Source organism: Lagenorhynchus albirostris, chromosome 5, assembly GCF_949774975.1.
Source record: "Lagenorhynchus albirostris chromosome 5, mLagAlb1.1, whole genome shotgun sequence".
NCBI lineage: Eukaryota > Metazoa > Chordata > Mammalia > Artiodactyla > Delphinidae > Lagenorhynchus > Lagenorhynchus albirostris.
This window is the reverse complement of record NC_083099.1, coordinates 47,396,314-47,424,002: the sequence shown is the minus strand read 5'-3', so window position 1 is coordinate 47,424,002 and position 27,689 is coordinate 47,396,314. Positions and strand designations below refer to the sequence as shown.

At 38.2% G+C, this 27,689-nt stretch overlaps 1 protein-coding gene across 1 annotated transcript in view; it reads left to right on the top strand.

The window, feature by feature from the left end:
• Nucleotides 1-27,689, top strand: part of WDR49 (WD repeat domain 49) — a 140,375-nt gene that overhangs the window by 12,560 nt on the left and 100,126 nt on the right. Inside the window, 5 exon segments of the mRNA XM_060149012.1 lie at nucleotides 11,604-11,694; nucleotides 11,916-12,265; nucleotides 15,826-15,831; nucleotides 22,415-22,585; nucleotides 23,662-23,836. Of these exon segments, the coding sequence (XP_060004995.1) occupies nucleotides 11,604-11,694; nucleotides 11,916-12,265; nucleotides 15,826-15,831; nucleotides 22,415-22,585; nucleotides 23,662-23,836 (793 nt within the window).

Sequence of the window (27,689 nt, the reverse complement as noted above, 5' to 3'; positions counted from 1 at the left end):
TCCTGCATCCTTTTTACATGTTTCCATCAATCTTTTATCACTTCCTTGCTTTCTGGCAGAGCTTCTGCATTAACAGTCAACCTTAAACAACTGTGGACTTTGGTCAGTGAACAGACACTGGTAAATGCTGCCAGAAAAAATACTGGAGCTTCTCCCACCATTGATGTGGTATGATTAGACTACTATAAAATTCTGGGGAAGGAAAAACCCCCAAAGCAGCCTGTCATAAAGGCCAAATTCTTTTTTTTTTTCAGTTTGATGAGTTAAAAAAAATTTTTTTTATTGGAGTAGAGTTGCTTTACAGTGTTGTGTTAGTTTCTTCTGTACAGCAAAGTGAATCAGCTATATGTAAACGTATATCCCCTCCTTTTTGGATTTCCTTCCCATTTAGGTCACCACAGAGCACTGAATAGAGTTCCCTATGCTATACAATAGGTTCTCATTAGTTATCTATTTTATACACAGTATCAATAGTGTATATATATCAATCCCAATCTCCCAGTTCATCCCACCCCCGCCTTCCCCCCTTGGTATCCATGTTTGTTCTCTACATCTATGTCTCTATTTCTGCTTTGCTGCCAATAAGTCATCTGCACCATTTTTCTAGACTCCACATATAAGTGATATTATACAATACTTGTTTTTCTCTTTCTGACTTACTTCACTCTGTATGACAGTCTCTAGTTCTATCCACGTCTCTACAAATGGCACTATTTCATTCCTTCTTATGGCTGAGTAATATTCCGTTGTATATATGTGCCACATCTTCTTTATCCATTCCTCTGTTGATGGACATTTAGGTTGCTTGCATGTCCTGGCTATTGTAAATAGTGATGCGCTGAACATTGGGGGGCGTGTATCTTTTTGAATTATGGTTTTCTCCGGGTATATGCCCAGTAGTGGGATTGCTGGGTCGTATGGTAGTTCTATTTTTAGTTTGTTAAGGAACTTCCATACTGTTATCCATAGTGGCTGTATCAATTTACATTCCCACCAACAGTGTAGGAGGGTTCCCTTTTCTCCATACCCTTTCCAGCATTTATTGTTTGTAGATTTTTTGATGATGACCATTCTGACTGGTGTGAGGTGATACCTCATTGTAGTTTTGATTTGCATTTCTCTAATAATTAGTGATGTTGAGTATCTTTTCATGTGCCTCTTGGCCATCTGTATTGTCTTATTTGGAGAAATGTCTATTTAGGTCTTCTGCCCATTTTTTGATGGGGTTGTTTGTTTTTTTGATGTTGAGCTGCATGAGCTGTTTGTATATTTTGGAGATTAGTCCCTTGTCAGTTGCTTCATTTGCAAATATTTTCTCCCATTCTGAGGGCTGTCTTTTCATCTTATTTACGGTTTCCTTTGCAGTGCAAAAGCTTTGAAGTTTCATTAGGTCCCATTTGTTTATTTTTGTTTTTGTTTTCATTATTCTAGGAGGTGGATCAAAAAAGGTCTTGCTGTGATTTATGTCAAAGAGTGTTCTGCCTATGTTTTCCTCTAAGAGTTTTATAGTGTCTGGCCTTACAGTTAGGTCTCAAATCCATTTTGAGTTTATTTTTGTGTATGGTGTTAGGGAGTGTTCTAATTTCATTCTTTTACAAGTAGCTGTCCAGTTTTCCCAGCACCACTTATTGAAGAGACTGTCTTTTCTCCATTGTATATTCTTGCCTCCTATGTCATAGATTAGGTGACCGTAGGTGCATGGGAGGCCAAATTCTTCAGCAGAAGAGCTGAGGAGGAGATTAAGGGTAGGTATATGTGTGTGTGTGTGTGGGGGGCTATATCTTAGTGGCTTGAAGCCACATGGAGGGAGGTTCATGAAAAACTAACAAGTATTCATATCTATATTTTATCAATGGCTGTGTTGCCTACGGGATTTTCTCAATGGTCTTTTATTGCCATGTCACTGTCTGCTCTCTTGTTGTCTCCCATCCTGTCCACCTGCCCTTTCTGACACTATTCTCTTCCCGTCTGCTTAAACAAACAACAAAAACAAATACCAAATTCTTCTTCTCTCCTTTAGAGCAGCTTGAACCTTTTGCTTTCTTGATCGATGTCTTTCATGGGCCTCAGGTTTCACTTTCTAACTAAATAGAAGTCTCAAGAAATTTTCTCAAACAAAGATATTTTGGCATCAAATATTAACTTGGTACATTTTTCACCGTATAAGAACTGGAAAGAATCCACTAAAAGATTTAGTTAATGGTTTTTAATCTTCTTGGTAAGAACCATTTCAGTGGAGGTAAAGAGGAAGAAGCTGGATTGCAAAGGTTGAGTAAATTGGAGGAGAGGAAATTGAGACAGTGTGTGAACGTGATTCCTTTGAGATGGTTGTTTGAAAGGAGAAGGTGGGCCAGTAGCTGAAAGCAGATGGGAATGTCAGAGAAGATTTTTAACAGTTCAAGTAATTTGATTATGTTGAAATGCTTATGAAAAGGAGTCAATAGAGAGCAAGAGAAGAGAGTTCACTGAGGTGGTGGGGGAAGGAAACAGGAGGATTTCTGTTACCACGGGAAGGAAGGAAGGAAATGGCTACCGATGCAGGTCAGTCTCTATGTGCGTGCAGAAAACTGAGGAAGTTCCCATCTGCTTGATGTCCCCTACCCCTCTTCCTCTTCCTCTCTATTTTCCTTCTTCATTGCTGTGAATTAGTAGTCAGACTTCTCTGTTAGGAATAGACAGGGAAATGATCAAGTAGGTGTTTGAAGAAAGTGAAAATAAGGGTAAGAGTTCAGCCAGGAAACATGGAAGCGTTCCTAGTAGCATAGGAGGGACCTTTTGAGGTTGGAGATCATGCATTTTATTACTGTGACACCATTCTGCTCATTTCTGTGATATTTGTTCAGCAGCCTGGATGTAGGCATGGAGAAGATGCTTTTCCAGGGCTAGTGTTTCGCTAGACACCTGGGATGGAAGTGTGACAGAGAAAAGGAATGAGTATAATGGCCAGAGATTGGTTGAAGTGTTGGATTTCTAGTTTGAGGAGGATACGAAGAGCAGGAAGGAGCTGATAATTTGGTTTAAAAAATTTTCCTTTGGAACCTGGGTTGGAATCTTTCTGACTGTTTAGTCACTTCCTGCTTACTCTATTGATTCAGAGTTCATATGTAAATTTTAAGTAGACCAACAGAAAGCTTTAGGGTTCTAAGTAAATAGATTTTAGCAAAATTGCATGAGACCATTTGGGTATACACATTCCAACCTCATACTTTTCTGTTTTTTTGATGAATGTGCTATCCTAGAGAGAATCAGATTTTGTTGAAGTCAACATATTTGTGACATGATGAAAGTGGTTAGGAATTGGAAATCCTAGGTTCTAAGCCTATTTCTGCCAACAGTGAGCTATGTGACCTCAGAGAAGTCTTTTTAATTCTCTGGGCCTCAGTTTCTTCCTTTTAAATGAAGGGTTTGGTGTAGACTCTCTAAACTTTCTTCCAGCTCTAACATGCCTGAAGTTCATGGATGTGTGCAATTCTTTGACTCCGTCTGTGGTTTCCAGTGAAGAGAGAGCAATTGTTTTTAAAAACAGTATATGTTTATCCTACTGTAAGGATATTTTCAAATGAAGATCAATGAAGCTCAAATGTCTCTTGGCTATACCATTCCACTGGTCAGGCTCATCCCAACAACTTTTTAAGCTTAGGCAAAACAGATGATAGTGATAAACATGGTTTAGGTCCATAGCAGAAAATTAAAGACTTCCATAGACTTAGAGAAAAATATTATGACACTTACGCTTCTCAGGGAATATGATCTTTATTTAAAAGAGAAAGATTTATTGACTTTTTATCCTGCAGCTGCCATTCAATTCTAATTTACCAGTTGGATAGGAAATCTAACTGTTGAATTTTTGGTTTGCGAGAGTTTAGTTCTAAACCTTAAATTCAGTATGGGGGTTTCAAGGCCTGTGTCTTTGTTAGTCACAAAAATTTAACTCCATTTAGATTGGTGAGCTCTTGAATCATTGATATCATAATGTAAATGAAAATTAAAACCAACTAAAATCCATTGAAGCAAGAAAAGATAGCAGTATGAACCTTGGCTGGCAGACTAGTCTCTTCTGTTGTTCAATCTCTCATGAATGTTCATTGGTAAATGAAAATTGCAAGGGATGATATAAACTGATGCATCTGTTTGAAATAACATATCTAATCTTCTTCTCCAGAAGATGTTCACAGGGTTTGACAGCAAACTCTAATACATATTCATAACCAATACACTTTGTGACCAAGGGAAATTGAGGCAAGTGCAACGGAATGAAGTGTGAGGAAGCAGCATGCCAATTTTAAATTTAATTATAGAGATGGGGGGAAGGATGCACTGAGATAGTATATCTTCATCCAGCTGTCATGGAGCATTACCAAAAAATCATGCTACATATTTGACAGAAGAAATATTATTTTTGGTTAAGTACTTGATAAAACCAGCAGATTCTGGGGAAAACAAGATTCTGAGATCCTATTAGAAACTATTTTTTTATGTAGAGAAAAAGAAGCACTGCAGAATTTTAATCACCTAAAAAAAAATTTTTTTTTTCAGACTTAAGAAAGATTTCTGGTCCACACAAGATTTCAGTTCATGGAATGTTTTTGCCATGTTTAAGTCCTAAATTCAGTTTGAAATTAGGAAAAGCAATAATTAGTGTGATTCTTGTGATTTTTTTACTTTTGGTAACCTAGAGCCATGTGTCATTCAATGGGATCAGCATCCCTGGGCTCCCCACTCTAACGTAAGTACTCGAAGAGCATAGACTTCAACTACCTTGTTCAGAGCTGGTGCTGAGGGCTTAGAATAGTGTTTGGCATGGAGAAGTCACTTCATAAGTGTTTGTTGAATGAATGAATAAATCTACCTCATGATACCTTGTATGATGTACATGTTCAATATATATTTTTATTAATAAATAGATCAATGGATGGAAGTACTTCTCTAAGTGGTTTACAACTTGCCATTTGACATTAATTTTCAGAATCTGAAAGTAAATACTCAGCAATGGATAAAGGCAGTGCAACTTGGGTCAGTGACATGTTAACCCACTATCAGCTTTGACAAAGGAGAAAATACCCAGATTTCTGACTAAATTGGATTGTGATCTCTCTGTAGTTTTAAAGTAGGACTTGTATTCTTGTCTTGGGAAAGTCCATGTTTACAGAGTAGGAAAAAAAAGAAAAATTTTTTCCCCTCATTTCATTATAAAATATTGCTATAGGAAAAAGTCAAGGAAAAAACAAAGATAAACAACATTTCTAAGAGTCGGCAGATTTGGAAAGATTTGTGTCTGCTTTGGGAATGTTTGATCTGTTTTGCCAGCAAGTATGTCGGTGTTCAGCCGTACTGGAACTATTTTTTAGAAACCAGTTGGTGACTCTTAAGAAGAATGAGAATACCCCAGCTTGGTGAGGTATAGGCAGTCTCATACTTTGTTAATGGAATTGTAAATTTGTTGAGTCTTCTGGAGGAAGATTTCGCAAAATATATCAAAAACTTGTGCAAATTCTTTGACTCAGCAATTCTACTTCTAGGGAATTTCCCTCAGGAAATAATTGGACAAACAAGCAAAGATGTATGTTGCAGGGTGGTTTATATGAAACGGGAACGCATTGGGAACTACTGAAGTTTTTATTAACAGGGGTTATAAATTTCATGCCTTTCCATAGAATATTCCGTGGCCATTAAAATGATGTTAAAGACCAATATATATTATACAAGGCATAGCTTCATGGTATGATGGAAAAAGCAGCGCACAAAGGTATGTAAATCATGACACCATTTGGTAAGTAATGCACAGGTGTTTCTGTTTCTGCCTAGGAACAAGTCTGGTAGGCTTTTGGCGTTACGGAGGATTTTAATTTTTGGCTTATCTATATTTTGCCTTTTCTACAGTAAACAAGGATTATTTTATGCAAAAATAAATAATTTTTAAATGTGTTGGCACACTCATATATTGCTAATTGAAAGTACGTGATCTCTTCTTGGTGAAAAAAAGGGCTGTCAAGTTTCTTAGAAAGGGTATATTTTCAGAATTTTGTGCTTAGCCTTAGTGCTCAGTTTTTATATAAGTTACAGTGAAATCCAAATCTTAACAAAGCTCAAAAGCTGAAGAGTATGTAACAGAGTTCATGCTTTTTTTTTTTTTTTCTTAAAGACAGCTCACAAGAACTGACTGTAGCTGCAGAAAATGCTTTCTAGGCAAAAGGAGATGATTTTTAGAATGTTCTTTGAAAGGGATTCAGGAAGACAGGAAGATTTTCTAAAGGTCTAAAGTCATGCTTGGCTGAGATAATCAGCCAGACATTCTGAGTATATTAGCTTCCTTGCAAGAACAATGAGAGGCCATAGCTGGTTATTTTCTTACTCATAGTTACCTAGACATAGCAAAATAAATTTGTTAACATCATCTTAGGAAGAGCTGAATGAGAATACGTTTTCTAATGGATCATTCACTCTTCAATTTTATTAGAAAAGGAGTTCTAATAGATGCAGGAGTACTAATTATTGCTCAAAAAAACCAGACAGAGAATCATGACTAATAGGAGTGAAAGGGTATACTTTAAAACATTATGAAGTAGTTTTTATTTGGAAGGCCTACATTCAAATTAGAACAAATTGTCTATGGGAAGAAGGTTTTGTTAAAGCTATACTAATTAAATTTTCAGTTGAAGGGACTGAGAATTATTTTATGCTCTATGTTTTACAATGAAATCCAATTTCATAAATTCTTAATATTTCCCTAGCTAGACTAAATATATGCTTGTGAATTTAACTTGACGTGGATGTGTCTTCAACAATAATAAATATTGTTTGAATAAAATTGTTTAATGTGGGACTTCCCTGGTGCATATTTATTTAGAATGAAGGATTTTCATGGTAAAACCATGGTTTTATTTTAAAACTAAAAGCAAAAAAAGCTAGTGAGTGAACAATTAGTAATAGAATTGCCAAGTATGTCATACAATTGTGCTTCTCTGTCACATTTCATAAATTGGAAGTATTTCTCAAATTTTCCCCCGGTGCATATTGGCATTATCCATGTGCAGAAAATTATAAAGTTGATTGTATATGTTACTTTGGGGAAGAAAATTTATTTTCTTCTTTGTTTATGGTCTATTTGCCATTCCATATTCTAGAATTAAAAAAAGAAGTTGTCTTGGTATTTGTCAAAACAGTTTCTTGTTCGTAGAAATAAAAATAAATTACAAACTTATAGGAAGAAAATAAGGTTTGGCTTTAAAATGCTTTTTGTTAAAGGGATAATGATATAGATTTGAGAGGCTGATTGATGTCATTACATACTAGTTTAAAATACAAGATCAACTTGACTTAGCTTTCAGGAACAGTTTGCAGTTTGGGCTCAAATGGTGTGTTGTTAAGATCAGGTTTCTTTCCGTACTGAAAATCTGGGTCACTGAAAAATTTCCATCATCTAAACTTTTTAGTCTAAAAATAATTTAACAAAGTTAAGAATGATGGACTTCTGAGTAGTTCAAATGGCTAAATACCAATTATTTCTCAGAAAGTTAATTTAATTAATTAAAAGCTTAGACTAACTTCTGTTAAACACTTGATTACTTAGTTCTCACACACGTGGTATCTCAGTTAACCGTTCTTATTAAGACTTTATATTTTTAGAGCAGTTTTAGGTTCACAACAAAATTAAGGGGAATGTACAGAGGTTACTCATATACCCCTTACCCTGAAACGTGCATACCCTCCCCCATTATCCGCATCCCCACCAGAGTAGTACACTTGTTACAACTCATAAATCTACTTTGACACATCATACTCACCCAAAGTCCACAGTTTGCATTAAGGTTCACTCTTGGTGTTGTACGTTCTATGGGTCTGGATGAATGTATCACGACATGTATGCGTTAATGTGGTTCCATACAGAGTAGCTTCACTGCCCTGAAAATTCTCTGTGCTCTGCCTATTCATCGTCCTCCACTTCTCTAATCCCTGGCAACCACTGATCTTTTTACTGTCTCCATAATTTTGCCTTTTCCAGAATGTCATGTTGTTGGAATCATACAGCGTGTAACCTTTTCAGATTGGCTTCTTTCAGTTAGTAACATGCATTTAAGTTTGCTCCATGTCTTTTCATGGCTTGAGAGCTCATTTCTTTTTAGCACTGAATACTATTCTATTCTGTGGATGTCCTATAGTTTATTTATCCATTCACCTATGAAGTACATCTTGGTTGCTTCCAAGTATTGCTAATTATGAATAAAGCTGCTATAAAGATCAGTGTGCAGGCTTTCATGTGGATATTAGTTTTCAAATCCTTTGAGTAAATCCTAAGGAGTGTGATTGCTGGATCTGCATATGGTAAGAGTATGTTTAATTTTGTAAGAAACTGCTAACCTCTCTTCCAAAGTGGCTCTATGATTTTACGTTGCCACCAGCAACGTATGAGAATTCCTGTTATTTTACATCTGTGTCAGCATTTACTGTTGTTAGTGTTCCAGATTTTGGCCATTCTAACAGGTATGTAGTAATATATCACTGTTGTTTTAATTTGCATTTCCCTGATGACATATGATATGGAACATCCTTTCATATGCTTATTTGCCATCTGTATATGTTCTTTGGTGAGGTATCTATTAAGGTCCTTGGCCCATTTTTAATTGGATTATTTGTTTTCTTATAGTTGAACTTTAAGAATTCCTTGTATATGTTGGATGAATTATTTATCAGATGTATCTTTTGAAAATACTTCCCTGTCTATGGCTTGTCTACTAATTCTCTTGAAATTGTTTTTCATGAGAAGCTTTTAAATTTTAATGAAATCCAGATTATGAATTCTTTCTTTCATGGATTGTGCCTTTGGTGTTGCATCTAAAAACAAACCTAAATGACCAAACTCAAGGTCATTTAGGTTTGTTTCTATGTTATCTTCTAAGAGTTTTATAGTTTTGTGTTTTACATTTAGGTCTGTGATCCATTTTGAGTTAATTTTTGTGAATGGTATAAGGTCTGTGTCTAGATTCATTTTTTTGCTATGTGGATGTCCAGTTATTCCAGCACCATTTGTCGAAGATTTTATCTTTTCTCCATTGTATTGCTTTTGGTCCTTTGTCAAAGATCAGTTGGCTGTGTTTATATGGGTCTGTTTCTGGGCTCTCTATTCTCTTTCATTGATCTGGTTCTATATTCTTATGCCAATTCTTATGCCAACCACACTGTCTGGGTTACTGCAGTTTTATAATAAATCTTGAAGTTGGGTAGAGTCAGGCTTCCAACTTTGTTCTTGTCCTTCACATTGTGTTAGCTCATCTCAGTCTTTGGCCTCACCATAGAAATTTGGAGTCAGTTTTTCAATATCCACAAAATAACTTGCTGAGAGTTTTATTGGAATTGCATGGAATCTATAGATTATCTTGGGAAGAACTGAGATCTTGACAATACTGAATCTTCCTATGAACATGGAATATCTCTCCAATAATTTAGTTCTTGACTTTGCTGATAGGAATTTTGTAGTTTTCCTCATATAGATCTCATACACACTTTGTTAGATTTATATGTATTTCATTTTTGAGGGTGCTAATGTAAAATGATACTGTGGTTTTAATATCAAATTCTTCTCATTCATTGCTGGTGTATAGGAAATCTACTGACTTGTGTATATTAATCTTGTATCCTGCAATCTTGTTATCATTGCTTCTTAGTTCCAGGAGCTTTTTTGTTGATTCTTTCAGATTTTCTACATAGATGATCATGTCATCTGTGAACAAAGACAGTTTTACTTTTCTTCCCAATCATTATAATTTTACTTCCTTTTCTTGTCTTATTGCATTAAGTAGAGCTTCCAAGATGATGTTGAAAAGCAATGGTGAGAGGAAGACTTGCTTGCCTCGTACCTGAGCCTTAGTAGGAATGCTACAAGTTTCACCATTAAGTATGATGTTAGCTGTATGTTTTGGGCAGATATTCTTTACCAAGTTGAGGAAGTTTCCTTCTATTCTTAGTTTACTGAGAGTTTTGATCATGAATGGGTGTTGAATTTTGTCAAATGCTTTTTCTGCATTTACTGATATGTCATTTAACCTTCATAATCATTTTCTTGAGACTGATATTTTGCTATATCCACTTCACAGATGGGAGAATTAAGCCTCAACAGTGAAGTAACTTGCCAGTAGTTCCCACAGTCTCTGGTGGAACCAGGATTAAACCTACAATTGTTTGACCTGCTCTACAATATGCTGCCTCCCTGTGCTTACTGTCAATTCTGACTCTTTGGCTCTGAGGTAGTAGAAAAATAGATTCTCTCATCATGAAGCTCACCGAACTAAACAGCCTATCAATATTAAGCTATATACTTATTTGAAATACAGATGCTTCTCATTATTCATGGATTCTGTATTTGTGAATTTGCCTACTTGCTAAAATTTATTTGTAACCCCCAAGTCAATACTCAAGGCACCTTCATGGTCATTCACACACATGTACAGAGTGGCAAAAAGTTGCAGTCTTCCAGTGTGCCGGTTCAGTGCTGAGGTCAAACTCAGTGACACCCTACCTTCTTATTCCAGCTCTCGTACTGTAAACAAGTGTCCTATTTGTGCTCCACTTGGTGCCAAGCTTTTGCATTTTGTGCTTATTTCGGTGATTTCACTGTTTAAAATGGCTCCCCAAGTGTCGTGTAAAGTTCTGTCTAAGTGCAAGAAGGTTGTGCTGTGCCTTATGGAGAAAATACGTGTGTTAGATAAGCTTCACTCTGTCTTGACTTATAGTAATGTTGGCCATGAATTCACTGTTAATGAATTAACAATATATATTAAAATGTCTTTCAGTGGAAACAGACATAAAACAAAATTATGAATTGACGATGAAAATATTGTGACCAGAGGCTCACAGAAACCTAATGTTGTATTTCTCATAAAAGCCATGGTTCAGTATCTGCTAATTTAGTGTTTGCAAAGGCTTTATAGAACATAACTACCACGAATAAAGAAAATCAGCTTATAAGGTTTCACTGTCTTTGTAATGGTGTGTTCATAGAGGTGACTTCTTGCCCTTGGATTAAAGTGTCACTGGGATATCATTTTACTGGCTATGCTAAGCTCTCTTCAGGGATTCACCCATTTTCTCTAAACCACTATATTTTTTTCCTATTGATGCTCTAACAAATTACCACAAACTTAGTAGCACAAATCTCACAAATGTATCATCTTACAGTTCTACAGCTCAGAATTCCAAAATGGGTTTTACAGGGCTAAAATCAATGTGTTGTCAAGATTGTCTTCCTTCTGGAGCCTCTAGGGGATAACCTCTTTCCTTACCTTGTCCAGCTTCTAGAGGTCATCTGCAGTCCTTGGTTCATAGCCCTGCATCACTCTGACCTCTGCATCCATCATCATATCAAACCTCTGACTCTCCTATCTCCCTCTGCCAGTTATAAGGACATCTGTGATTGAGGATGTCAGCTTGTAGGTCTGTCAGTTATTTGCTCTGCAGCCCCAATTCATTTAAGCATAGCACCATTATAAAGTAGATGTTTTTCTTTGCATCTTGGAAGAATCGCTGATTAGATCCACCTTTGGGGGTAGCACAGTGCTCTGGTATTTAGGACGTTTTCACTGATGTCTTGTTTTTTTTCCTGTTTCTAGCCCTCAGAGCCAAGTCAAACCATTTGTATGTCCAGAGAAGAGTTTGTGCAGAGGATGACAGAGATTGTTGGTTGGGGCACAAAGGAAGACTATGGAGAGCTCTTTTTTTTTTTTTGGTTGCGGTACGCGGGCCTCTCACTGTTACGGCCTCTCCCGTTGCGGAGCACAGGCTCCGGACGCGCAGGCTCAGCGGCCATGGCTCACGGGCCCAGCCGCTCCGCGGGCATGTGGGATCCTCGCGGACCGGGGCATGAACCCGCGTCCCCTGCATCGGCAGGCAGACTCTCAACCACTGCGCCACCAGGGAAGCCCATGGAGAGCTGTTTGATAAAGTGGATGTGGCCCAAGATGGCTGTATTAATTGGGACAAGCTGACTTCATTTATGCTGTTAACACTTTATGAGAAAGATGAACAAGCAAAGGCAATGGTGGTTCCCCAGTGGAAAGACCTTGAACGCCTCCCAGTGAAACGCAAGGACACCATTCAAAAAGTAATTTTCTTGAAAAGTTCAAGTCGTTATCTGATCATCAGGAAGGAAGGTGTAGTAGGAATCTGGGGAGAGAATTTAAAGCTGCAAGAAATGCTTCCCATCACTTCAGATGCCAACAAGCTTAAACACCTGTGGCTGACAAGTATGGCTTCTCTGGAAAATGTAAGCAAGGTACAGAGTCTTTAGAAATAAATGTATTGCTTGTAAAAGGGGGGAAATGATAGGACAGGGCTCCTGATCAATAGCAAGTGTAACACGAGCAGTGACAGAGAGCTGCATCACTCTTTTGTACCTCTCATCTCACCTGGAGGGAACGCAAGTAAAGCCAAGTGAGTTACTCCAATTCACAGACTGTTCTGTTTTGTGCCTTTAAATAGCAAGGCCGGTAGTGACTCAGATTCTTGGCTCTGTCCCCAGTGAGGCCATGCTGCATTACTAGCTGATAAGACCTTTATGACTGTAGTTGTTAGCAGAGTCTTGGATCTGTACGCAGAGCTGAGAGGCTATATCAGTGCATAGCACAGCTCAGTGCTATTTCAGGGAATTGCTTATCTGATGTTGACCACTGTACTAGTCAGTTTCTTAATTTTGTTGGGTAGGGCCCATTCAGCCCAAATACCCTCATATAACTAGACCTATGAGAAAGATAACATACTGAAAGGAAAATCAATTTGTGAGGGAAGAATGCAGCTTAAAAAATCCATAGTCTTAGTATTTTACATTAAGCAGATGGTAAATTTTACTATGAAAAAATTTAAGCTTACACACAAGCAGAGATAATCCCATTAAGAACCAATATCTACCCGTAGCCATTTATAATTCATAGCCAATCTTGTTTCATCTACATCTCCCCTCTATTGAAATCCAAAACATCCAATCATCTAATCTGTAAATATTTCAGTATTTCAAAAAGTCTTTTTAGCATGACCATAATACCATATCACATTTAATATCAATAGCAGTATTTCCTTAATATCATCAAATATCCACTCATGTACATATTTCTGTGTCTTATGATTTTTTTAATAGTTTGTTAATTGTTTGATAGTTTGAATCACCTAATGACGAATAATGTTGAGTATATTTCCATGTGCTGATTTGCTATTTATCCTCTTCGGTGAAGTGTCTGTCCAAATCCTTTGCCCATTTTTTATTGAGTTTATTTTGTTATTATTGAGTTTTGAGAGTTCTTTATATATTCTGGTTATATGCAATTATATGATGGATAATTTACAAATATTGTATCCCAGTTTGTGCTTTGTCTTTTCTGTCTCTTACACTGCCTTTGATATTTCATTTTCAAGATTGTTCATTGCTAGTGAATATAAATAGTTTTTAAAAAGTAATCTTATATTCTACAACTTTGCTGAACTCACTTATTGGTTCTAATTGGTTTTGTTGTTGTTGATTCCCTAAGATTTTCTGTATATAAGATCGTGTCATCTACGAATAGAGTTAGTTTAACTTCTTCCTTTCCAATCTGGATGCCTTTTATTTACTTTTCTTGCCTAATTTCCCTGGCTAGAAACTCCAGCACAGTGTTGAATAGAAGTGGTGAGAGTGAACAGCCTCGTCTTATTTCTGATCTTAGGGAGAATACAATCAATTTTTCACCATTAAGTATGATATCAGCTGTAGGTTGTGTTTTTGTTTTGTTTTGTACATGCTCTTTATCAAGTTTCTTTCTATTCCTAATTTGTTGAATATTCTTATCATGAAAATGCATTGGGTTTTGTTAAATGCTTTTTTGTATTTTTTTTTAACATCTTTATTGGAGTATAATTGCTTTACAATGGTATGTTAGCTTCAGCTTCACAACAAAATGAATCAGTTATATACATACATATATTCCCATATCTCTTCCCGCTTGCGTCTCCCTCCCTCCCACCCTCCCTATCCCACCCCTCCAGGCGGTCACAAAGCACCGAGCTGATCTCCCTGTGCTATGCGGCTGCTTCCCACTAGCTATTTACCTTACGTTTGGTAGTGTATATATGTCCATGCCTCTTTATCGCTTTGTCACCGTTTACCCTTCCCCCTCCCCATAACCTCAAGTCCATTCTCTAGTAAGTCTGTGTCTTTATTCCTGTTTCACCCCTAGGTTTTTCATGACATTTTTTTTTAAATTCCATATATATGTGTTAGCATACGGTATTTGTCTCTCTCTTTCTGACTTACTTCACTCTGTATGACAGACTCTAGGTCTATCCACCTCATTACAAATAGCTCAATTTCGTCTCTTTTTATGGCTGAGTAATATTCCATTGTATATATGTGCCACATCTTCTTTATCCATTCATCCGATGATGGACACTTAGGTTGTTTCCATCTCCGGGCTATTGTAAATAGAGCTGCAATGAACATTTTGGTACATGACTCTTTTTGAATTATGGTTTTCTCAGGGTATATGCCCAGTAGTGGGATTGCTGGGTCATATGGTAGTTCTATTTGTAGCTTTTTAAGGAACCTCCATACTGTTCTCCACAGTGGCTGTATCAATTTACATTCCCACCAACAGTGTAAGAGGGTTCCCTTTTCTCCACACCCTCTCCAGCATTTATTGTTTCTAGATTTTTTGATGATGGCCATTCTGACTGGTGTGAGATGATATCTCATTGTAGTTTTGATTTGCATTTCTCTCATGATTAGTGATGTTGAGCATTCTTTCATGTGTTTGTTGGCACTCTGTATATCTTCTTTGGAGAAATGTCTATTTAGGTCTTCTGCCCATTTTTGGATTGGGTTGTTTGTTTTTTTGTTATTAAGCTGCATGAGCTGCTTATAAATTTTGGAGATCAATCCTTTGTCAGTTGCTTCATTTGCAAATATTTTCTCCCATTCTGAGGGTTGTCTTTTGGTCTTCTTTATGGTTTCCTTTGCTGCGCAAAAGCTTTTAAGTTTCATTAGGTCCCATTTGTTTACTCTTGTTTTTATTTCCATTTCTCTAGGAGGTGGGTCAAAAAGGACCTTGCTGTGATTTATGTCATAGAGTGTTCTGCCTATGTTTTCCTCTAAGAGTTTGATAGTTTCTGACCTTACATTTAGGTCTTTAATCCATTTTGAGCTTATTTTTGTGTATGGTGTTAGGGAGTGATCTAATTTCATACCTTTACATGTAGCTGTCCAGTTTTCCCAGCACCACTTATTGAATAGGCTGTCCTTTCTCCACTGTACATTTCTGCCTCCTTTGTCAAAGATAAGGTGACCATATGTGCGTGGGTTTATCTCTGGGCTTTCTACCCTGTTCCATTCATCTATATTTCTGTTTTTGTGCCAGTACCATACCGTCTTGATAACTGTAGCTTTGTAGTATAGTCTGAAGTCTGGGAGCCTGATTCCTCCAGTTCCTTCTTTCATTCTCAAAATTGCTTTGGCTATTTGGGGTCTTTTGTGTTTCCATACAAATTGCAAAATTTTTTGTTCTAGTTCTGTGAAAAATGCCAGTGGTAGTTTGATAGGGATTGCATTGAATCTATAGATTGCTTTCGGTAGTAGAGTCATTTTCACAATGTTGATTCTTCCAATCCAAGAACATGGTATATCTCTCCATCTATTTGTATCGTCTTTAATTTCTTTCATCAGTGTCTTATAATTTTCTGCATACAGATCTTTTGTCTCCTTAGGTAGGTTTATTCCTAGATATTTTATTCTTTTTGTTGCAATGGTAAATGGGAGTGTTTTCTTGATTTCACTTTCAGATTTTTCATCATTAGTATATAGGAATGCCAGAGATTTCTGTGCATTAATTTTGTATCCTGCCACTTTACCAAATTCATTGATTAGCTCTAGTAGTTTTCTGGTAGCATCTTTAGGGTTCTCTATGTATAGGATCATGTCATCTGCAAACAGTGACAGCTTTACTTCTTCTTTTCCGATTTGGATTCCTTTTATTTCCTTTTCTTCTCTGATTGCTGTGGCTAAAACTTCCAAAACTATGTTGAATAAGAGTGGTGAGAGTGGGCAACCTTGTCTTGTTCCTGATCTTAGTGGAAATGCTTTCAGTTTTTCACCATTGAGGATGATGTTTGCTGTGGGCTTGTCATATATGGCCTTTATTATGTTGAGGAAAGTTCCCTCTATGCCTACTTTCTGGAGGGTTTTTATCATAAATGGGTGTTGAATTTTGTCAAAAGCTTTCTCTGCATCTATTGAGATGATCATATGGTTTTTCTCCTTCAGTTTGTTAATATGGTTTATCACATTGATAGATTTGCGTATATTGAAGAATCCTTGCATTCCTGGAATAAACCCCACTTGATCATGGTGTATGATCCTTTTAATGTGCTGTTGGATTCTGTTTGCTAGTATTTTGTTGAGGATTTTTGCATCTATGTTCATCAATGATATTGGCCTGTAGTTTTCTTTCTTTGTGACATCCTTGTCTGGTTTTGGTATCAAGGTGATGGTGGCCTCGTAGAAGGAGTTTGGGAGTGTTCCTCCCTCTGCTATATTTTGGAACAGTTTGAGAAGTATAGGTGTTAGCTCTTCTCTAAATGTTTGATAGAATTCGCCTGTGAAGCCATCTGGTCCTGGGCTTTTCTTTGTTGCAAGATTTTTAATCACAGTTTCAATTTCAGTGCTTGTGATTGGTCTGTTCATATTTTCTATTTCTTCCTGATTCAGTCTTGGCAGGTTGTGCATTTCCAAGAATTTGTCCATTTCTTCCAGATTGTCCAATTTATTGGCATAGAGTTGCTTGTAGTAATCTCTCATGATCTCTTTTATTTCTGCAGTGTCAGTTGTTACCTCTCCTTTTTCATTTCTAATTCTATTGATTTGAGTCTTCTCCCTTTTTTTCTTGATGAGTCTGGCTAGTGGTTTATCTATTTTGTTTATCTTCTCAAAGAACCAGCTTTTAGTTTTATTGATCTTTGCTATTGTTTCCTTCATTTCTTTTTCATTTATTTCTGATCTGATTTTTATGATTTCTTTCCTTCTGCTAGCTTTGGGGTTTTTTTGTTCTTCTTTCTCTAATTGCTTGAGGTGCAAGGTTAGGTTGTTTATTCGAGATGTTTCCTGCTTCTTAAGGTGGGCTTGTATTGCTATAAACTTCCCCCTTAGAACTGCTTTTGCTGCATCCCACAGGTTTTGGGTCATTGTGTCTCCATTGTCATTTGTTTCTAGGTATTTTTTGATTTCCTCTTTGATTTCTTCAGTGGTCACTTCATTATTAAGTAGTGTATTGTTTAGCCTCCATGTGTTTGTATTTTTTACAGATCTTTTCCTGTAATTGATATCTAGTCTCATGGCATTGTGGTCAGAAAAGATACTTGATACAATTTCAATTTTCTTAAATTTACCAAGGCTTGATTTGTGACCCAAGATATGATCTATCCTGGAGAATGTTCCATGAGCACTTGAGAAAAATGTGTATTCTGTTGTTTTTGGATGGAATGTCCTATAAATATCAATTAACTCCATCTCGTTTAATGTATCATTTAAAGCTTGTGTTTCCTTATTTATTTTCATTTTGGATGATCTGTCCATTGGTGAAAGTGGGGTGTTAAAGTCCCCTACTATGAATGTGTTACTGTCGATTTCCCCTTTTATGGTTGTCAGTATTTGCCTTATGTATTGAGGTGCACCTAAGTTGGGTGCATAAATATTTACAATTGTTATATCTTCCTCTTGGATCGATCCCTTGATCATTATGTAGTGTCCTTCTTTGTCTCTTCTAATAGTCTTTGTTTTAAAGTCTATTTTGTCTGATATGAGAATTGCTACTCCAGCTTTCTTTTGGTTTCCATTTGCATGAAATACCTTTTTCCATCCCCTTACTTTCAGTCTGTATGTGTCTCTAGGTCTGAAGTGGGTCTCTTGTAGACAGCAAATATATGGGTCTTGTTTTTGTATCCATTCAGCCAATCTGTGTCTTTTGGTGGGAGCATTTAGTCCATTTACATTTAAGGTAATTATCGATATGTGTGTTCCTATTCCCATTTTCTTAATTGTTTTGGGTTCATTATTGTAGGTCCTTTCCTTCTTTTGTGTTTCTTGCCTAGAGAAGTTCCTTTAGCAGTTGTTGTAGAGCTGGTTTGGTGGTGCTGAACTCTCTCAGCTTTTGCTTGTCTGTAAAGGTTTTAATTTCTCCATCAAATCTGAATGAGATCCTTGCTGGGTAAAGTAATCTTGGTTGCAGGTTTTTCTCCTTCAACACTTTCAATATGTCCTGCCACTCCCTTCTGGCTTGCAGAGTTTCTGCTGAAAGATCAGCTGTTAACCTTATGGGGATTCCCTTGTGTGTTATTTGTTGTTTTTCCCTTGCTGCTTTTAATATGTTTTCTTTGTATTTAATTTTTGACAGTTTGATTAATATGTGTCTTGGCGTATTTCTCCTTGGATTTATCCTGTATGGGACTCTCTGTGCTTCCTGGACTTGATTAACTATTTCTTTTCCCATATTAGGGAAGTTTTCAACTATAATCTCTTCAGATATTTTCTCAGTCCCTTTCTTTTTCTCTTCTTCTTCTGGAACCCCTATAATTCGAATGTTGGTGCGTTTAATGTTGTCCCAGAGGTCTCTGAGACTGTCCTCAGTTCTTTTCATTCTTTTTTCTTTTTTCTGCTCTGCAGTAGTTATTTCCACTATTTTATCTTCCAGGTCACTTATCCGTTCTTCTGCCTCAGTTATTCTGCTATTGATCCCATCTAGAGTACTTTTAATTTCATTTATTGTGTTGTTCATCGTTGCTTGTTTCATCTTTAGTTCTTCTAGGTCCTTGTTAACTGATTCTTGCAATTTGTCCATTCTATTGTCCATTCTATCTCCAAGATTTCGGATCAACCTTACTATCATTATTCTGAATTCTTTTTCAGGTAGACTGCCTATTTCCTCTTCATTTGTTAGGTCTGGTGGGTTTTTATCTTGCTCCTTCATCTGCTGTGTGTTTTTCTGTCTTTTCATTTTGCTTATCTTACTGTGTTTGGGGTCTCCTTTTTTGCAGGCTGAAGGTTCGTAGTTCCTGTTGTTTTTTGTGTCTGTCCCCAGTGGCTAAGGTTGGTTCAGTGGGTTGTGTAGGCTTCCTGGTGGAGGGTACTAGTGCCTGTGTTCTGGTGGATGAGGCTGGATCTTGTCTTTCTGGTGGGCAGGTCCACGTCTGGTGGTGTGTTTTGGGGTGTCTGTAGACTTACTATGATTTTGGGCAGCCTCTCTGCTAATGGGTGGGGTTGTGTTCCTGTCTTGCTAGTTGTTTGGCATAGGATGTCCAGCACTGTAGCTTGCTGGTCGTTGAGTGAAGCTGGGTGCTGGCGTTGAGATGGAGATCTCTCGGAGATTTTTGCTGTTTGATATTATGTGCAGCTGGGAGGCCTCTTGTGGACCAGTGTCCTGAAGTTGGCTCTCCCACCTCAGAGGCACAGCACTGACTCCTGGCTGCAGCACCAAGAGCCTTTCATCCACAGGGCTCCTTAATTTGGGATGATTCGTTGTCTATTCAGGTATTCCACAGATGCAGGGTATATCAAGTTGATTGTGGAGCTTTAATCCGCTGCTTCTGAGGCTGCTGGGAGAGATTTCCCTTTCTCTTCTTTGTTCTCACAGTTCCTAGGGGCTCAGCTTTGGATTTGGCCCCGCCTGTGCGTGTAGGTCGCCGGAGGGCGTCTGTTCTTTGCTCAGACAGGACGGGGTTAAAGGAGCCGCTGATTCGGAGGCTCTGGCTCACCCAGGCCGGGGGGTAGGGAGGGTCACGGAGTGCGGGGCGGGCCTGCAGCGGCAGAGGCCGGCGTGACGCTGCAGCCTGAGGGCGCCGTGCGCTCTCCCGGGGGAGCCGTCCCTGGATCCCGGGACCCTGGCAGTGGCGGGCTGCACAGGCTCCCCGGAAGGGCGTGTGGCTAGTGACCTGTGCTCGCACACAGGCCTCCTGACTGCGGCAGCAGCGGCCTCAGCGTCCCATGTCCGTCTCTGGGCTCCGCAATCTTAGCCGCGGCTCGCGCCCGTCCCTGGAGCCCTCTCAAGCAGCGTTCTTAATCCCCTCTCCTCGTGCACCAGGAAACAGAAAGGGACGTAAAAGTCTCTTGCCTCTTCGGCAGGTCCAGACCCCTCCCCGGACTCTCTCCCGGCCAGCCGCGGCGCACCAACGCCCTGCAGGCTGTGTTCACGCCGCCAACCTCAGTCCTCTCCCGGTGCTCCGACAAAAGCCGGAGCCTCAGCTCCCAGTCCCGCCCGCCCCGGCGGGCGAGCAGACAAGCCTCTCGGCTGGTGAGTGCCGGTCGGCCCGATCCTCTGCGCTGGAATCTGTCCGCTTTGCCCTCCACACCCCTGTTGCTGTGCTCTCCTCCGCGGCTCCCAAGCTCCCCCACTCCGCCTCCCGAAGTCTCCACCCGCGAAGGGGCTTCCTAGTGTGTGGACACTCTTCCTCCTTCACAGCTCTCTCCCGCTGGTGCAGGACCCGTCCCTATCCTTTTGTCTCTGTTTAGTTTTTTCTTTTGCCCTAACCAGGTAAGTGGGGGGTTCCTTGCCTTTTGGGAGGTCTGAGGTCTTCTGCCAGCGTTCAGTAGGTGCTCCGTAGGAGTTGTTCCACGCGTAGATGTACTTCTGGTGTATCTGTGGAGAGGAAGGTGATCTCCGCGTCTTACTCTTCCGCCATCTTCCCGGAAGTCAAAAACTGCTTTTTTGTATTTATTAAGATGATCATACCACCTTTTTCCTTTATTCTATTAATATGGTGTATTACATTAGTTGATATTTGTATGTGTTAAACCTGGTATTCCTGGTGTTGGGAGGAAGAAATTTTCCTCTACCCTTCTAGGTTGGTCCAATAATTAAACTGAAATGAGACAGATTAACAAGGGAAATCAAACAAAAGTCTAATAACATGTATATATGGAAGGGACCCAGGAAAACTGAGTAACTCACCAAAGTGTCCAAAGTCTTCACCTTAAATATCATCTTTAACAAAGACAAAAGAGGGTGTTGGGATGGTGGTTTGGGATCTCAAAGGGCATGAAGGCAATTTACATGAGGATGGAAAAGCAAATATTTGGTGTACAAATATTTGCTGGGCCATACAGAGATGCTGGGACTCAGAGTGGACTCTAGACCCTGAGTTTCTGCCATTGCATCTAGCCCATGGTCTTTGCAGATATCTCTGGTGATAACTCTATTCTAGGAACAGGCCCTTTATCCAAATTCTTCAGGCAGCTAGGGGGGAGGTAAAAAGAAAAACTTCTTGAGTCTTCTGTTTCTTAAAAATAACCAACCTAAATTAATCCTCATGCCAGATAGACACATTTTGAGGTGGCAACTTTTGTTTCCCTACACTGGTATAAATATTACTCGGTCACGGTGTGTAACCTTTTTTATATGTTGCTAGATTCTCTTTGATGATATTTAGCTGAAGATTTTTACATCTCTATTCATTAGGAATATTGGTCTGCAGTTTTCTTTTCTTGTGATGTCTTCGTGTGGTTTTGGTATTAGGAAATACTGGCCTCATAAAATGATTTGGAAAGTGTTTCCTCCATTTCTAGTTTTTGGAAGAGTCTGAGAAAGATTGGGGTTAATTCTTTAAATGTTTGCTAGAACTTATTAATGAAAAGCCATCCAGGCCTGGGATTTTCTTTGTGGGAAATTTTTTTGATTACAAATCCAATCTTTCTATTTATTATATGTCTGCTGAGATTTTCTATTTCTTCTTAAGTTAGTTTAGGTCATTTTGTGTTTCTAGGCATTTGTACCTTTCATTTCAGTTATCTAATTTGTTGGCTTACAGTTGGTCATGGTATTCTCTTATAATCCTTTTCTCAATTTCTGTAAGGTTGATGGTAATATCTACTCTTTTATTTCTGGATTTAGTAATGTGTATCTTCTCTCTTTTTTGGGGGGGTTAGTCTAGATAAAGCTTTGTCAATTTTATTTACAAATGTATTTACCCTTTCTTAAATAGTTTTTAGGATTTTATTTGACTTAGGAAGGCTACTTACAGAATTTTTATCAATTTATTTCTGTGAAAGCCTCTGCTTGCCTCATAAAACATGGTTTGTAAAGTTTCTGTATGGTTGTGTGATGCTGTAGACCTCTATGTCTTTGTCTTTCCTGTGATTAGTTGCCTCGTCTCCCATGGGTGGAAGAAGTTGGGGGTCTGTGAAGTAGCGATAGGGAAGAAAGTGTGTTCAAATGGGAAAGTTTTTATCTTGCCTAGAATACTTGGTTAGAATAAAGCACATTTGTGCCACCATGCTATACTTCTGTAATACATTAAGGACCCTCAGGTGAAAATGTCTGATTTGGTGCTAAGATTTGCATGTCTGCTTTTCATATTGTTTTCACTAAATCCATCAGAAATATTTTCTGATTTTCTACTTTGCTACTTTAGATAGCAGGTGGCTTTTACAAGAAAAGAGATTTGTTTCTATGATCTGCTGTCCAAAGAAGAATTTCCTTGTCAATATAAGCTCCAAGGCCTGAAAGGAACACCAATTTGCATGGATTATTGGTACGACCCTTTTGACGCCAAAGAGTCGATTCTTTCTCTTGGAGACATAACCGGAAAGGTAAGTGAGGGAAGGATAAGGTTGAACACTATGGATTTAATCATCAAAGCTTAGCTCAAAATAGAAATAGAGTACAATGAATGTGACCCCCTAATTGAACTACTTTATAGATTACAAGGCCGCACACCTTGGACATGAAAAAGATGGATTAGGTCATAATTCCCCTCCTTGCATATGAAAACCAATCTGCCCTATGGTTTTCTTGCCTGTGTATAATCTCATCTTCCTTATTTAGGAAAAAAGTATTTGCTAACTTTTTCACCATAAGATGCTTAATCTATTAGACCCCAATATTAATAAACATTTAATATTGTGTCTAAAGTTATCTCTAATAATTCTTTCAAATTGTTCACATTTTCATTTATAAGATTTCAGGCTTCTCAGTAGCAAGCTCCTGGGAAATGCTTATTTCCTGTCTCATGTGACAAAGGAATAGGTGCATTAGAGAGAGCAGCACTGAGCCCCAGACACTGCATACAATGATTTCTGTCTTCCCATCAAATTCCACCCGACCTCTGAAAAATGACTTCTTACTGAACGACAGTAGAATATGCCTGGGAATGCTGAAATAGTCTAATTCGAACAATTTCCACTCATAATTATGTAAGCCTTTCATCTTTACTGTTTTTTTTTTTTTTTTTTCTGGTACGCGGGCCCCTCACTGTTGTGGCCTCTCCCGTTGTGGAGCACAGGCTCCGGACGCGCAGGCTCAGCGGCCACGGCTCACGGGCCCAGCCGCTCCGTGGCATGTGGGATCTTCCCGGACCGGGGCACGAACCCGTGTCCCCTGCATCGGCAGGCGGACTCTCAACCACTGTGCCACCAGGGAAGCCCTCATCTTTACTGTTTTTAATGACAAATAGATCATAAAAACAAACAAATAAAATGCCCTTGGTAATTGCATTAGCAACCTTGTAGTGTCATGTCTTTCAATATAACTGCCTGCAACCTTTAAATAATATTAAAGAAATGCCTGTTAATTCAATACCTATTCCTTATTAATCATAAAGAGCATAGAATCTTCTTGCAACAGTTACCCTACCCATGTTTGTTTTTCTTGTAATGTCTCTCCCAAGGTTCAAGTAATTGCTTTCACAACGGCCTTGATTTCCCTTTTTGAGCATCCTGCTGGTGCATGTGAAGATGAAGAAGCAACTGTGACCATTAACTGGGCAGAGCCGTGCTCTGGACGTCACAAATGTTGCTATACGTTAGGGCACAAACTTCATTGTGGAGACTGGGTCAGACAAGGTACTGAATTTAAACAACAATGAAAGAAACAGTCACCTTAGACTTCTACATTTACATTTTTAATGAAAATGTTTCACACACAGTGTTCAAGTCTAGAAACTAATAATTGATTCCCTGGAGGTTTTGACCTGGACTCTGCTATCCCCTGCACACTAGCAGGAATTACTTCTTTCTTTTTTTTCCTTCCAAAATTTATGCCTCATACAATTAATTCAGGCGAGCTGTGCAGTCAAGAAATCTCAAGACAGGAAAGAAAATTGTCACAGAATCTATTTAACTTCACCCCAACTCTGATCCAAACTAATTTTGTTTAGTCACATTTGGGCCTACTTAATAAAAGAATTTAACAGGTACCCTCAAAACACTCCCTTGCTTTCTTTATATTCTCATGGCAAGTGTATTAGTTTGACTGCCTTCAGAATGGACTCTTCTCAGTTTTCTTTTCTTTTTTCTCTTTTTTGATATAATGACTGAGTTGCTCTGATCTAGAGTACTTGAGTGGCAGTTTTCTGTGTGATAGGATTATGTTATAAAACAGCATCTATGGAAGGCCAGGACTTTCTTAAAACCTAGTCAACAATGAGTTTGTTAGTTTCACAATATGCCTAATTTTTTTACAGAATTTGCATCTGATGGTTCAAGATCCAGATGTGCAGTTTCTGCTCTGATACCTCGTTTGGTCCAGACACTAAGGACTATGTTATTTTTCTCACTTCTAAACTGCTACATTAAATAATGCTACATTCCAATAATGATTGGAATGGAAACTGTCAATCTCATTGTTGTATTGTAGGTATATTCCTAATATTCTTTGAAGAAGAGGTAGTCAAAATGGACCCAACTGTTGGCTTTTATGGTAGTTTTCCCCTCTTTGAGTTTTAGGAGTTTGGAACTAATTCCTTAATGCATGACCTACAATAATAATTTCCCACATGATAAGCTATAGGTTTTGCACTTTTTTCTTCAATATAAATCATACCATGTCTTTGGTACTTTCTACCTATCCTGTAATTCTGGCATCATATAAATTGTGGGAAAACCAAAAGATAAAATTTTTTGGTCATCCACTATGTGTGACAGGCACAAAATTACGTGTTATGTTTTTATACTTGGAAACAAGAAAGTACTAGAAAGTGAAGAGAGTCCTTGAAAGTGAGGGAGGTATTACAGCTGCTTCCAAACAAGCATGATATTTTAATACATAAACTAAAGACTAAAAAGACCACAGTAGTAAAGTTATAGTTCTTGAAATCTGCTTGTAGTAAGTTCCCTGAAGTTTAGTTTGAGTTCCATGACCTTTAATATGAATAAATACAGAGAAAAAGCTAATAGAATTCTGTTTTTGAAAAGGTTGGGAATGTAACAAGGTTTTAAAATTGAGATCATTTGTCTGAATATGAATAGTGTCTAAATACTCTCTTCACACTCAGGGAGAGAATGAAAAGCTCTCACTCTAGACTCTGTCACAATTTCATTTAAACCTCTCAAAAACCAACGCTACTGGTGAAGTAATCTGATGATGAGCTCTCGTCTGTTAAGTTGCAGGACAAGAATTTTTCTCTAGGCCAATGTGAATTCATTGCTCATCATATTTCCAACATATCATTCTGATTTGTAGTTCTTTTACCTACTGACAAAAGAATATGCGAACTTAGTTTAGTATCAGCAGTAGATATTCATGTTTATGACCTAAGGAATCCACCTTTGGAGTTTAGCCACTAAACCACGGCAATTAGGAATTGGCTACAGAAAAGTTTTATATATATTAAAAAATTAGGGATCTTTGTTACCTAATTTGGATTATATATGTCTTAGCTCTTTGAATTAAAACTCATAATCAAGCGAATAGTCTTTGGAAGAATAGCTGAAAGAATATATTTACTTTAGTCCACTTATTTAAATCAGTCGACAATTATTTATATTTTATGTGCTTTAAAACTGTCTTAGGCATTGGAGGCAGTGGAAGAAAGATAAATTATAGGCTTAACTCAAAAAACTTAATAGGTAAGTAAGAATTAAAGACATATAAAAGCATGTATTTGAACATTGTACAATGGTACTGAAAATTAACTGCTAAATCATATAAACAAGATTTTGACTCCTATTGTAATTTTTTTTTTTTATTTAGGAGTTTATTAATTTATATATTTATTTTTGCTGTGTTGGGTCTTCGTTTCTGTGCGTGGGCTTTCTCTAGTTGTGGCATGTGGGGGCCACTCTTCATCACGGTGCGCGGGCCTCTCACTATCGCAGCCTCTCTTGTTGCGGAGCACAGGCTCCAGACGCGCAGGCTTAGTAGTTGTGGCTCATGGGCCCAGTTGCTCCGCGGCATGTGGGATCCTCCCAGAGCAGGGCTTGAACCCATGTCGCCTGCACTGGCAGGTGGACTCTCAACCACTGTGCCACCAGGGAAGCCCCTATTGTAATTCTTAAGCAGGAAAAGACATGAGGAAGAACTTCAAGGGTGAGTGGTGGTATTTGAAGGATGGATGGGTAGAGGGAAAAAAAGAGAGCATGGTGAACATAAATAAAGGTAGGCAAGTAGGCACAATAATGGAGGGCAAGATGGACATGACTAGATCAGAGATGGAGTATTAAGGACATAACAGTGCCTAGGTCTAATAAGGATGTCTGTTGGAAGATCTTGGCAACCAGGCCAAGTTCACATTTAACAGAAAAAATGAAACAGTGAAGCATTGAAGGTTTTTGAGGAAATTTGGGCAGACCTGATGTAGACAGCATTTAGGAAAATTTTATTTAGTAGTTCTGTCCAGCGTAGATTGGAGGACAAAGAAAGAAACTGCAATCAGATTGGCTAGTTGGGATCATGAGAAAATGGAAATGATAAAGCAAGGAGACAAACAAGCAACCTTTTGAAACAGGAATCTTCAGGACTTGAGGTCTGAAATGTGGAATGATGAGCTGTTTTAGAATATCTCACAAAGACTTCTGTTCCTAGGTTGGGAATGTTCTACTTGCAGTTGACAGATGCCCTCATGGGCTCAATGCTCTCCCCAGCTCATTTTCTCAATGTTGACTACTTCTAGGATTCTTTATTCTGAGATACTCCTGATCTGCCACAAAAGAAGAATCTTTCTTACCAGTATTGTTCTGATACTTCCCTTCCCTTTGCCAAGTTTCATATTTGTCTCTTCAACCATCTAATTCAGATGGACTCTTCCTTGTGTAATTTGCAAACTTCTCAATTTTGGCTTTGCTCCTGGGTTCCTACAAATTTCTGTACCCACATCAGAATTTTGGTTCTGCCTGTCATAACCCTCCCAATCCCAGATGTCCCAAATTTGGATGTCTCACATACAAATCACATTTATACATAAATTGAAAATTAAAACAATATTCTTAGGGCAGGAAATATGTCCTTTATTCTCTTAGTGTCCTTTATAACACGTAGTATAATGTTTCATACAACTTTCCCTTTCTCACTGATTTTAAGCAATCTGATTGTGATGTGCCTCAGTTTTCTTGGTGTGTGTGTGTGTGTGTGTGTGTGTGTGTGTGTGTGTGTGTGTGTGTGTGTGTGTGTTTATGCTGACTGGAATTCATTGTGATTCTTGGATTTTCATTAAATTTGAACATTTTTCTATTGCTATTTTTTCTGAAGTTTTTTGTCTCCCCCTCTTTTTTTTTTTCTTTTAAGATGCTTGATATTGCCCTACTAGTTATGGAGGCTTTTTCATTTTTATTCAGCTGGTTCCTTTTTTAAATCACTATGCTTTAGTTGAGTTGGATTCTATTTCTATGTCTTCAAGTTCCTGGATCTTTTCTTCTGAGATATTGCAGAGTGGTTTCAAAGGGTGAGTGAGGCTGCCTCTGTGGTTCAGGTGGGCTAGCG